The following is a 12,417-nucleotide window of genomic DNA, read 5'->3' on the forward strand; positions in this document are numbered from 1 at the left end:
ATAATAGCTTAGGACTGAAATACATCAAAACAGCGCAACAAAAAATATTTAAAAATGGCAACCTTAATTGGAGTTTCAGAAATAAATCTCTGAGTGTAATAATTTATTCCCTAGAGCTGTTGTCTCAGCAAAGTATTTCATCTTAGTTTCTGAAGAGCTGCTAGTCATTACTAAATATATTTAAAGTTGAAGCCAAAGAAAAGATCACATTTATTCTGGCCCAACTATATTTATGAGATACTCAATGGTTAAGAGCATCATCTGCATTTTTAAAAGATCAAATAGGCTATTATGTTTGTGTAGTTAATTAATGAAAAGGGAAGTAGGTAATGATTCACTCTGAAAACTTTTCTATCACAGTATCTGGGATCCCATGCTGGAAGGACAATAACGGGGTGCTAATTCTGAACGCACACAGGGCCGTCTGACAAAGACATGGAGATTTGTAGGAAATCAACCCTCCAGCAGTCCTGGCAAGCCAGACTGACCCTAGCAAATGAAAATAATCAAAAGTAATTAGAAGCGTGCTGGACTACTCCTCAGAGAGCCGGGCGGGAGAGTAAACATGCCTGAATCCTTGAGCCACTGCAAAGGCCCATGTCTGAGCTGTTAGGTGCCCTGACCTTGTCCACATAAAGATGTGATTTATGAAGTGCAGGGCACAGCAGCAGGGCTTCTGTCTTCTCCTGGAGAACCAAATTACTGAGGTGGAGATTAACATGCTTTCAGTCGGGCCCATTTCCAGACCAAGGGAAATTTTTTATTTACATTTTTTTTACCTTTAATTTCCTCTTTTCTTTTCTTTCTTTCCTTTTTTAAAAAACAGTTCCCCTACCCGTATAGATTAAAAAGAAAAAAATCAGACAAAGTTCATCAAAAGGAACCAGAAATCTCTCTCCTGAGCAGTGGTGATAATGTATGTTGGTGATCCGACAGTCAGACATTCAGAGCTCTTTTTGTTTGTAAACTCTTACTGTGCACCACTCTTTTGCTGGGTCGACCTACCCACCATCACAGAATCCACTTTCAGATTTAGGGAGTCAAGCTTGTGGACTACTCTGATTAAAATGTATAAATTAAAATTAAACAAAATATTCTCTTTGATTCCACGGCTTTCCAATCTAGTTTGTCTTGTCTAAACATGATGTTTCATTACAAGGTTTACCTATTAAATGAAAAGATTTGACAGAAAAAATTGTCGGTGGTCAAGAATTTGGGGCAAGGAAAGAGGAGAGGCAAATTGGAGCTTATGTATTGGGAGAAATATTTATATGTAAATCGGTGGGAAGTCTCTTGGGTCCTAAAGATGCACTTGTATTTTTTTTCTTATCTTTGTCTCAGTTAAGTTAGGTAAGATTTTACAAAATCCTATTCTGACATGGAAAAGGAAGCATTGATTTTCTTTTTAAACACACATCAATATCCATACATGAAGCTAATTTAATTAGCAAGCAGTTATTGTTCAGCCAAATGTCAATTTCTCAGATTATTTCATGCTTCTTGATGTGAACTGTATGCAGCAGGATTTAACAGGATTTCCATGAATGAAACTGCACTTGAGCAATGTAAAAATGCACTTGTATGTTCTTGAAAAGCTTAAAAAAGAAAAAAAATAAAGAAAGAAAGAAAAAAGAAAAAAAAAAACAGTGTTAAAACAAAAATGTCAGGCTTGGAGTTCAGTGTATATTTAGCCTCCTCAAGAAAGCCAAAACTGCAGAATTAAGGGAACTCTACTTAGGCTGAGGTTATAAAGTGCCTTCCTCTATAAACTAAAAACATAATGTCAGGGTGAATGGGAACATACTTTATTAACTTTATGGTATTGAAAACTGCCAGCAAGTTGTCTTGTTTTTAAATATTGTCCTCTGCAGAGTGTTACAGGGCTGTTTGTCCACAGGAAGCCTATTAAAAGTGGACAGTGCAGTCATTTCATCTGGCTTTGGCTGGACTGCTTTTCTTTCCTTTAATGATGTGCTGGAATGTACCATGCCCATAGGGTCTCCATTAGCAGAACTTTTACTTCTGGGACAACCATGAAGTTTAAGGCTTAAAAGAGGCATCAGCTTACAGTCTTGTGGGAATCACTTGAATACTGGAGCACTAACTTCTTACTGCTTTAACTAATATATTGACTTATTTTAAATAAACAGTTACACAATGAAGGCAGAGCCAGTGGCCTTATTGGAAATCTTTGAGTCTTTTCAAGATTCTGCAGTCCACGCAGATGGGGGGAGGAAGGAAGGGGCCTGAGGAGGGTTTATGCCCTTTTCAGACCAAGAAGAAAACACACTAACCTCTCCCACCCCAACCCTTCCATCAGCCAAAGGTGGATCTTTGCAGCTCCCAGAAATCTATCAAGTCACACTCCAACCTCCTATCTTCCAATGCCTTTTTCCTAGTAAACAACAATTAACAGAACAGGGCAGAAAAATCAATCGGTCTTTTTGGGAAAATGTTCTGAAAATATGGTTCTTTTTTTAAAAGCCTTGCCGACAAGTCACTCTATGTGTGACAAATCACTCCGTGCTTTTAAGCTGTACATTTGTTGTATGTTCTATTCTGTCCCCTTAATATTTAGATCATCTGTGCTGATACATGTTTGCAAATTAAAGCTGGTTTGAGATTATAGTAAAACCATTATTTTTAATAGCCCATTTCAAGGGCAACGCTAAACACTGCAGAACCGGCATGTTACTGATTACTGCTGAGCAGACAGCAGCTTTTGCAGATTAATTTGTAACTGGGAACTACTGTAAACAGATTTCACCAGAAATCCCAAGGAATAAAGGAAATTGGTGGTGGTATTTGTCTCCTTATATTTATTTATTGTTTTAGAAACCTCCTGATGGAGAGCGAGTTAACACGGAAGAAAAGCAAGCCCCCCTGCAAAAACCTTTTCCTCCCGGCCCTCCGGCTCCTCTCTCTCCATGTCACTTCTGATCAGGAGAGGCAGGTCGGGGTCTTCTCCTAAAGGGTTATTACTAAAATAGCCAGAGGCTCCTTTCATGATAATTAAGGCTCTTCTAGCTACTCTCACATTTCAGGACCCCATTTTTAAACTTCAAGTTGGGTCGTCAGGAAAAAGCGAGGTGATTGCCTTTCCGTGAAGGTATTATAATCAAAGAGGGGAGGGGTGGGTGGGGGAAGGAGAGAGAGAAGTAAAATTGAGATTTAATGTTTGCCCAGGCCTTTCAGTCTTTCTCACAAGTTATTCAGTGGAGAACAAGACTGATGATGATATTAATAAAATAATAATGATGAGGCTAAATAATCGCCTCTCTAGATCAATCTTTCAAGGACTCAGAGAGAAAGTGTTAACTCTTTTGGCTTTGTCTGGGGAAGCGAATTTGATGCACAGAAATAGCCTTAGCTCAAGCTGGTGTCTGCCGGTCTGGGCTGCAGGGTGCACCGGTACAGGCTTGAGGCTCCGGAAGGCATGGGATCGCGCGCGAGGCGGAGGGCAGAGCCCAGCTGCCCGCGCCCGGCGGTCGGCAGCCGGTTCACCTGGGTGGCTGGAGGCCGCAGATGCCGCAACTTAATCCGGGTCACAACGCCATCTACCGGCTTGATGACACATCTGCAAGTACCCAGACCTTGAAAGTCGCCCCGCCTCCCCCACCCGAACCCAATATAAGGGGAAAAACTCGGAGGCCCTTTCCACGAAATCCTAATTTAGCCAGGAGCTGCCACTGATTCCATACGAACTTTTGTTTATCCACCATCATTTCCTCCTTTTCAGAGCAGCTTTGTAAAGGGCAAGGGGGCGGGGGCCAGAGGCTAGGGCGGGGGACTGGGGCGTTGAGCTCTCTCAGACCCCCTGATCAGGCCGCACTGTCTGAAGCAATCGGTTCCCCCAGATTACTTGTATTTAATACACAATGCATCATAAAACAAATCCCTCATCCTGACAGGAAGAAAATAGAACAGCTCATAGCTCGAGCCGGTCCAATTTATGGCTAAATTAAAAAAAAAAAAAAAAAAGGCTCCTACAATGGGCAAGTTGAGGAAGGGCAGGAAATCAATGGCAGCAAACCGGGAGCTCTTAAAGGTTCTCAAGCGCCGAACTCTATGGGAATATCTGACCGGGTTTTAGGTTATTTACAAAGGATTTTTCCTGTCCTACCTACCACTGCTGTGCGATTTTCCCTCAAACAATGGCCATTATCTGAAATAACAGTTCAATGTCACAGATAACAGGCCACCGAAACGAATTAGTCACCACCTCTTGTCATTTTCTCCCCCTCCCCACATCCCTCCCTTTTGTTACTATTTTTGTTTTTAAATCAGCATTTTGGGGAAATATAGATCGACTAGATTTACACGTCTATTTGCACTTAGAGAAAACAAAAAGGGACTTGTACCGTCTCTCCGTGTGCAGATGAAGTGGAACATAAATGCGCTTTCCATCCTCTCTCTTCACCCCGCCCCCTCAAGTGTCCCTTTACTCGCTTACTTTGCTTAACTTTCCATTGTTGAGCTAAGTTGGATTTTGCCCATTTGTTTTTATGAATGGAGTTTGTGATTTTAAAAAGCGTTTATTTTCATTTAACCGGTGGATTTCACTAAAATGTCTAAGCTTGGCTAAAGTAAATCCATAGACACTTTTATTTTGCCATGCATTCCCTATAGTCTTTCTTCCAGTGTTGTTTCTGGAATGTGTTGATAAAAACAGAACATATATATTAGAAAATCATTAATCACCGGGTATTAGTTGTCCCCTCAAAAAACACGCATGAGGTTAAAAGTTAAAAAATAATCTGAGTTATCAAAATTCCTTAATTCCACTTTGGGGCGTTCATGATGTTTTAGTTAATGTATTAAAGAATATGACAAAAACTCACGAAACAATTGTCAACCTCTCTCGGCCCATAATAGGCTATCTGGGGAGCTTATATGCAAATAATGTTTCGGATTTTTAAAATCCTTCTAAGAAAAATATGATTTCAAAAGTAGCATATTCTTCTGCTGACCTGTAATGGAGAGAATAGAGTACGAATTTCAATGATAATAATAAATACTTAGCAAAAAACTGGAACCGTCTTTTCCAACTTTTTAGGCTACTGTTTCCTGAGAAAATCTAAACTAATGATATTTAGCATGAGCCACAGTCTCTTTACTCTAAACCTCTTCACCCCCTCCAGCGCCCCACCCCCATTCTCGGAGCACACACCCTCACACCCCGAAAACACTTTTCCACCCCATCACTCCCATCCCCCAATACACACACACACACACGCACACGCACACGCACACGCACACACACACTTGTGCTTTCAGGACACCTAAACAGAGGATATTTCCCTGGGGAAAGAAATCCTGCCTGGCGAGATCTCCCCATTGGTTGTTTACCCAGAGAAATCTACATGTTTAAGGGGGATGGTGCATCCGTAATCAGTCTGACCCTATAGGACTGAGTCTTAGCGACCTTTTTGTGACCTCTCCCGCCAGAGGAGGCTGCTGTCACTTTAAAAATTTACTGAAAGAGGAGCCCGTCTGGCTTCCGATCACTCTGGGGCGGCGGGAGATAGCTCCCTTTCTCCCTCTCCCCGGGTTCTTTCTGGATGGCCGAGCAGATCCTCTTTAAAGAGACAGTTCATGAAATAGAAACCCGGCGGCTGAGCTAGGAGTTGCGAAAGGGGACGATCCCGTGAGGGTCTACGACCAGGAAAGGCGCAGCGGAGGATCAGAAAGGGGGCTAGAGCTCCCCTCGCCTCCCCAGGCCCCCCACCTTTTCAAACTCTCCTCCTCCTGCCTGTATCTCCCCCCCCCCACCCCCCTTTGGACCGGGAGAGAGAAGTGGAAGAAGTTTTAGTGGGTTTCAGATAACTTTCATTACACATCGGGCTGATAAGAGCAAGAGAAAGTGAGAAAAGAGGGAGGTGATGTGAACCAGAAGGAATAGCTCGGAGCTCATTTAGGAAGGGGGAAAAAAGCCAAAACACACCAAACCCGGGTCACCCAGACAAGCGGAGACTTCATTTCTGGTCTTAAAAACACACTGTTGGCGGACAATAAATCTGAAACGCGTGGTCCTGGCGAACAGATCCTAGAGACGGACAAAGTTATCAAAGACCATTCGGAAATCGAGACTCGAGGCTTTTTTTTTTTTTTAAACATCTCGAAATGTGGCTCGGGATCGTATGAAAGGATTTTCGTGCAGGAAAGCTGGGGGCTGCTGATTATTTTGTTTGTTTTAATTCTTCCGTGATTGCCTTTTATTGCTGAGTTGAGGCCATAGAAATCTTAAGGTAAGAGAACTAAAAAAAAAAAAAAAGTCTTGGCGATATGCATAGTTTGTTACTTGGGACAGTTTCCTGCCTTGGCACCCCTTCTCCGGGGCGCCCCCCGCCCCCCAGCCTTCTTTTCCTACTTGCCCGCTGTCTCGCGGAGCCCTGTGCTTATCTACGTTGCCGGGACTGCCGATTTCCTTGTTCCTCCTGTGCAACGGTGCGGTCTGGACGCGTCTCCGGGGTGGGTCGTCCGGCCTTCGGTGGGTCTCTCTGCCGGCTGTCGGCCCTCCTTTCCTCGCGCTCTTCTCCTCTTTCCCCTCCCTCCGTGTGTCTGTCCGTCGGTATCAGGGACGCAGAAGGTGGGGTTGCCAAAATCTGAATTCCTGGCACCGGCCACGCGACTTTGGAGCCGCTTTCGGCCGAGTTCCACCTTGCCAAGTAACAGCTTTGCTGTCCAACATCGTGTGCTGCTTCGCGAGAAAGTCACATTCGGACCCTTTGGCTAGGTTATGGGGATTTTTTTTTTTTTTCTTTCGCTGTTGGTTTTTTGAAAGGGCCTTTCTCTAAAGTCCACCTAAAGGGAATTCTTTTTTTTTTTAAGCTATCTTTGGGACTTGACAGCTTTTAAAAACACAGGAGTGTGTTAGATGAAATGACGGAAGATTTGTTGTTACTTTATTTTATTCAAGATTTCCGAGACGATTAAGACATTTGGGAGACAAATGCAGTTCTGTTAGCAAATCAAAAGCGAATAATTCACCCGGGGTCGGGGGCGGGGTGGGGGGGGGGGGGAGGTTTCTGGAGAAAGTTAAGCTTTTGTCTTGGGGCAAGAATACAGGGAGTAAGAAAGTTAATATGTTGGTGAAATATTTGAATAATCATATTACATATATGTAAAAAGACATTCTTTGGAAATGAACCTGTTTTTAAATTAATTTCACTGTTGACAGTGGCAATGGCAATAATGTTAACACGGAGTAAAATTACACCTAGTATTTTTATGTGTAGTATATGCAATACTTAACTCTCTGCCCTCGCAAAAAGGGAATGCTGGAAAGCTAGGGGGATAGATGATTTTTGACTTTGAAATTAACAAGTTTTCCACGTCTTTCTGCAAATATGAAATGGAACTGGTGTTGCATTTCACTGACTTCACCCTATTTCCTTCATTAAATATTTCTCTAGTGTGTCAGTAGAACTGCTTTTTTCCCCCTCCTGCTAGTGGAGAAAATAAACAACAAAGATCAACCAGAAATCAAACAAACCAAAAAACAAAACAATCCCAACCTTTTACTATTTTAAAGTGTGTATTGCTGTTGTTATTTGTAATACTTCCAGACATCTGAGGAGAGGGTGAATCTCAAGTTGCCATTTAAGCTGCTCAGCATTGAGAGTTGAAGAAAACAGCTTAAAGTTTGTAATTTTATCAATGAGAAATTGTTCAAATCTGTTCTCACTAGAGAGGCTATTTAATATAGACTTTTTGTTGTTCTTAGTGTGAAAGGTGTCCTTGAAAAAGACTTGATGTGTGTGGGTGTGTATGTGTGTGTGTAGCAATTATTACTCCTATCTTATGTTTCAATTTTTCTTTTTAAAATTGTGGGACTACTTATTGCCCTTTAATTGCCTCATGGCCAAAGGCATGTTCATAATGCCTCTTGACTAGAGCCCTCAGAACACTGGGCTTCTTGAAGTTTGTGGTGAGTTAACCATTTGAATCTGTAACTGAGTGATTACCTGAATTCTGTGCAAAATTGCTTTGGGTCTATACACTCCAGAGTTTAGTTTTAACTTTTACAGGTATAGATACAGCAGAGTTCTGAGGGGGAGGGGGTTATTTAATTCATCAATTAATGTTCTGGACTATATGTTTAGTCTTTGATAGGAAACGTCCTCAAGTTTGGGTTAACTGATTGACATTAACATTACCAGACTTTCTAGTTATTCACCATCAGGTCAACAACTCTGCAGCTTTTAATATTGGTGTTTAACAACATTGCTGCTAGTGAATCTGAATAGCCTCCTTTAAGTAGACACAACTTTAAAAACGGACATTTTCCATTTCAGTTTTAGTTTAATAGGTATCCTGAGTAGTGATTAATGTTTAACATAGGTCAAATGTAAAATCTCATGAAAAATAACAATACATAACCATATATAATGATGGCAATTTATTAAAAAATTTTTATATATTGTTTACTTCTTCACAAGCCAGTTTTGGTATTTAACTTACAAAACATTAAACTGAAATATGCATTGGCATAGGGTACCTAAAACTTTAGGTTGACATATTTTTCACGAGTGTTTACCAATTATTTATTTTCATTTGTTTTTCTTTGGTCAGTAGCATCAATGAGACGAATCTTACTCTCTTCTTCAGATAAGGGTGTGATTTGTTTCATGGTAGTGCAATACAAACTAAAAAGGAATTTGACAATATTTAGATTAAAGTTTTTAAATTGCATTAATTTAAAGTGCAAAAATGTGAAAGTATATGCTTACAAGGGAAGACTATCTTAACATAAAATATTGACTTCTACAGTTTAGAAATATTATGTTAATATATGGTGTTCAGTATTTTTTTTTTGTAAAAAAATCACATTGGACAAATAGCACTCTTTTATGAAAAATAAGGAATCTGACATTTTTGAAACCAATTGATCAGTTTTTGTAGTAATTTACAATTGCTTTATTCCTTTAAAAGCAGTACCGCTGCCACTTCTAAGATAACTTACTATTACTCCTTCTGTATTAATATGCATGATGTCTCACTTCTTTTCTCATAAGGATTCGAAGTAGGAAACATACATTTGAATAAAATATTTTCAAGCAATTAATTATTCTAATGAATGAACTGATATAGAAATCGATTGTTCTCATCTTCTTCTTTCTAGATCTTAGATGAGTTTTGCAATGTGAAGTTCTGCATAGATGCTAGTCAACCAGATGTAGGAAGCTGGCTCAAGTACATCAGGTTCGCTGGCTGTTATGATCAGCACAACCTCGTTGCATGCCAGATAAATGATCAGGTATGTTGTAAAGATTTTCTTGTCTTTCTTGGAGAGCACTAAAGTATCAGTGAAGCCTGAAGAATAAAAATAACAGTGAGTTGCAGTAGACCCTTGTGGCCTGTTTTTTGATATGGTGAAAGGTAATGCCCAAATATAAGATGCAGAATAAAGTAATTTTCAGTATTACTTTCTTTCAGTACTTCTTTTTTGGGTAGTTTCTTCACTTTGTGTTAGTAAAACTTCAGAAATGCTCTATCTAGTCTTCTGTGTATGACTGAATGATTTAAAAACTGAATACTACTTATTAATAGGTACTCTTTATCAGTTTTTCTTTGCCTTCATAATAAGGAGTCATTCATAGAAAGTACTGAACTAATCAAGAACACTGAATTTTTGCAGAAATTGCAAGTAATACAGTTGAAATATATAGATTTTATTTTAAATAGTAGGTAGATATAGATGTATGATCTATGTGTACGGTTATCTGATTATGCATTTGGTTTGCTTAATTATAAACAAGAAACACTTGGATTAATCAAATACGTTTTCTGTTGTTGTTGATGTGAATAGTTTAAAAGTATCACTGCTGGAAATTGCTTTATAGAAGCTCATGTAGTGAGGTTAACTTTAATAACAATAACTATGAAACAAGATCATGAAAATATCATGAAACGTATTCTGCACTCAATAAAGTGAGGTTATGAATCTTGTAACTTAGTATGATAATACCTAAAACAACAAGAAGTTCAACCTGTTAATTTGTGTTTTATAAATATCATTGGGTTAGAATATAATTATACTATCATCATTTATTTCTTTTAAACCAATGGTTACCTAAATCAAATATGTTTCAAAGATCATATTAAATTGGTTGCTTGGCAAATCTACTAAAAAATCACCACCAAGAAAAAGAAAAGTTTAAATTAGATGTTTCCAACTGAAAGCTGGTAAGTAATGCTAGCATCATATGGTCTATGACTCTATTTCAATCATTGTTATGAGATTATTGTTTGGCATTTTACCAGCTACCAGATAATTTTTACTGACTAACCTGTATAAGAGGTAGTAATTTATAAAATTCACTTTAAATGGGAATCATTTAAAAATCTTCAACATATATCAAAAGTAATAAACCAATCAATTGTTTTTTTCCCTTTGCCGTAAGAAAACAAGAGGCATTACTGGAACAAAGTAGATCATTATTAAATTAGCTATTGCTTATGAACAGAAAATATCCCATCTATCATATGAGTTACTGTCACCATCAACAACAAACATTTTTTGAGCACTGACTATTTTGTCGATGTGGGAAATACATAGGTATTATAAATGGGTGAGTTGTGCATGTGATGTTGCTTTAAAAAGTAACTTGAATACCTCAAAAGGCAGTTTTAAGATGAAATAATGTAATTATATCATAATAGTTATTCAGTATTCATATTTACTGACAATAAGAGCTATTTCCTTAAACAGATAGAACTGTTGCAGGACTGGTGAAAAGATGGTTGAAGAATGAGACTTGTGGACAATGTATTTTTTTCATTTAATATTTATGTCTAAATTATTTTTATAAATATGCTTTTGTCCTTGGGAATTGTGATTCCATTAGAAAGGGAAACTATTTTGTTATTCATAAGTATGAATTAGTTTGCTTATTAGAGTAGGCATTTATAATTTTCATATGGTTACTTTTGAGGTTCCCATTGTAAAATGCATTGCTTTCAAAAGAAAATATGCTGGTCTCATATCTTAATGAATAACATGTTTATGTATTTTAACTGAAGAACCAGGGAAACTAGCTAATCAGGAAAATCATAAAAGACCAATATTAGACATATACTATTATTTCTGTAAGTTCTCATTTTAAACATATATTATGCTGGCAGAAATCTAAGATGGTAACAGAGTGCATATCAAATAACATAGTTGTGAAATTGACATTATATGGTCAAGTAAGTTCACCCATAAACAAGAGAGGAAAGTCAGAAGTAAAAGTCAGATTTGTGTGGTAGGCATATATGCATACAATCATACTTAACACAGTTTACAAAAGAGAGCAGACACCAAAATAGTGTATGCATATATTATAAACATACTCATCTTTAAATATATATGCATCTTTTCTAAAAGTCATTTAAGACTGGCAATTCCAGTCAGCTTTGAAATGTGAATGTTGGACTATATATAGTGATAAAAAAGCTGACTAAAGAAATTCTCTAGGTCTATTTTTTCATTCTTTTCCGTGAGGAATAGGAGCTGCCAAATGGTGAATAAGCATAACTCATCACTTAATGAACGTTCCCATTGTATGAGATATTTAATATCCAGATATAAAGAGACACCCTAGATCAGGAGTAATTATGAAACATGAACAACATCAACTCACCTGCCCAACACAAAAGCAAATGAAGCACTCGACCAGAAACTGTAAAAAGTGTTTCTCTTTGCTCTGATTCTTAGATAGAGCTCAAGTTTATAAAATGAATTTTAGATAAGTCCTGGACTACAAAAAAGAAGAATTTTGAAGGAATCTTTCAACTGCAAGCTAGACATTGTGATAATTAGGTTACCTAGCAAAGAAAGATGACCTAAAATAAAAAAGAAGATATAAATTACATATCTTTACTTTTGCAAAGATATGCATTTAAAAAAATTCTAATATTAAAGATCAAGTTTAGTCAATTTGGATCAGTTTTATAATGATGTGAAGGAGTTTTGTAAAACAGAAAGAATGTATCTGCTGAAGATGATAATGCAGTTTGATAATAGTGGGACAGTCAGAACATGCATCCTGGATAAAACTCATATTTGATTTGTTTGGGGGTGATGAAGTACTTAGAAACAGCCTGGATTTTGATTTTCAGGTAAAGTTGATAAAGGATGTAATCTGTTTTATATCATAAAAACAAAGGCTATTCAATGAACATTTTCCTAATACCTCTCTACAAGCATTTTATTTGAGGGGATTTTCCTGAGTTTAAATCTTCCAATAGATTTCTGCAAGTTGTTTTATTGCAGATTTTTTTTTTCCAGGCCAGAGTGAGCTTTGTGACAGCTTTCTTTCTTGACAGTGCTCCCTAGAAGACTCAAGTTTGTTTTTAGATATCTTTTTTGTTGCATGTTTTCAGAATTGTTGCAGTGGAGATAGAAATTCTGAAAACACTGGTGCCCTTGCT

The 12,417-nt window shown here is 38.0% G+C and overlaps 1 protein-coding gene across 12 annotated transcripts in view; it reads left to right on the plus strand.

The window, feature by feature from the left end:
• The window catches only part of MECOM (MDS1 and EVI1 complex locus), a 629,513-nt gene that overhangs the window by 554,890 nt on the left and 62,206 nt on the right, over positions 1-12,417 (plus strand). For 8 of the 12 annotated variants that reach the window (XM_061416511.1, XM_061416535.1, XM_061416544.1 and 5 more), the window contains exon 3: positions 9,125-9,259. In XM_061416511.1, coding sequence (XP_061272495.1) covers positions 9,125-9,259 — 135 coding nt within the window. Of the gene's footprint in view, positions 1-5,775; positions 6,249-6,305; positions 6,491-6,541; positions 6,737-9,124; positions 9,260-12,417 lie in introns of those variants that run through there. The other 4 variants (XM_061416557.1, XM_061416583.1, XM_061416576.1 and 1 more) reach the window with 4 other exon arrangements.

This window comes from Bos javanicus, chromosome 1 (genome assembly GCF_032452875.1).
Source record: "Bos javanicus breed banteng chromosome 1, ARS-OSU_banteng_1.0, whole genome shotgun sequence".
In the NCBI taxonomy this organism is placed as follows: domain Eukaryota; kingdom Metazoa; phylum Chordata; class Mammalia; order Artiodactyla; family Bovidae; genus Bos; species Bos javanicus.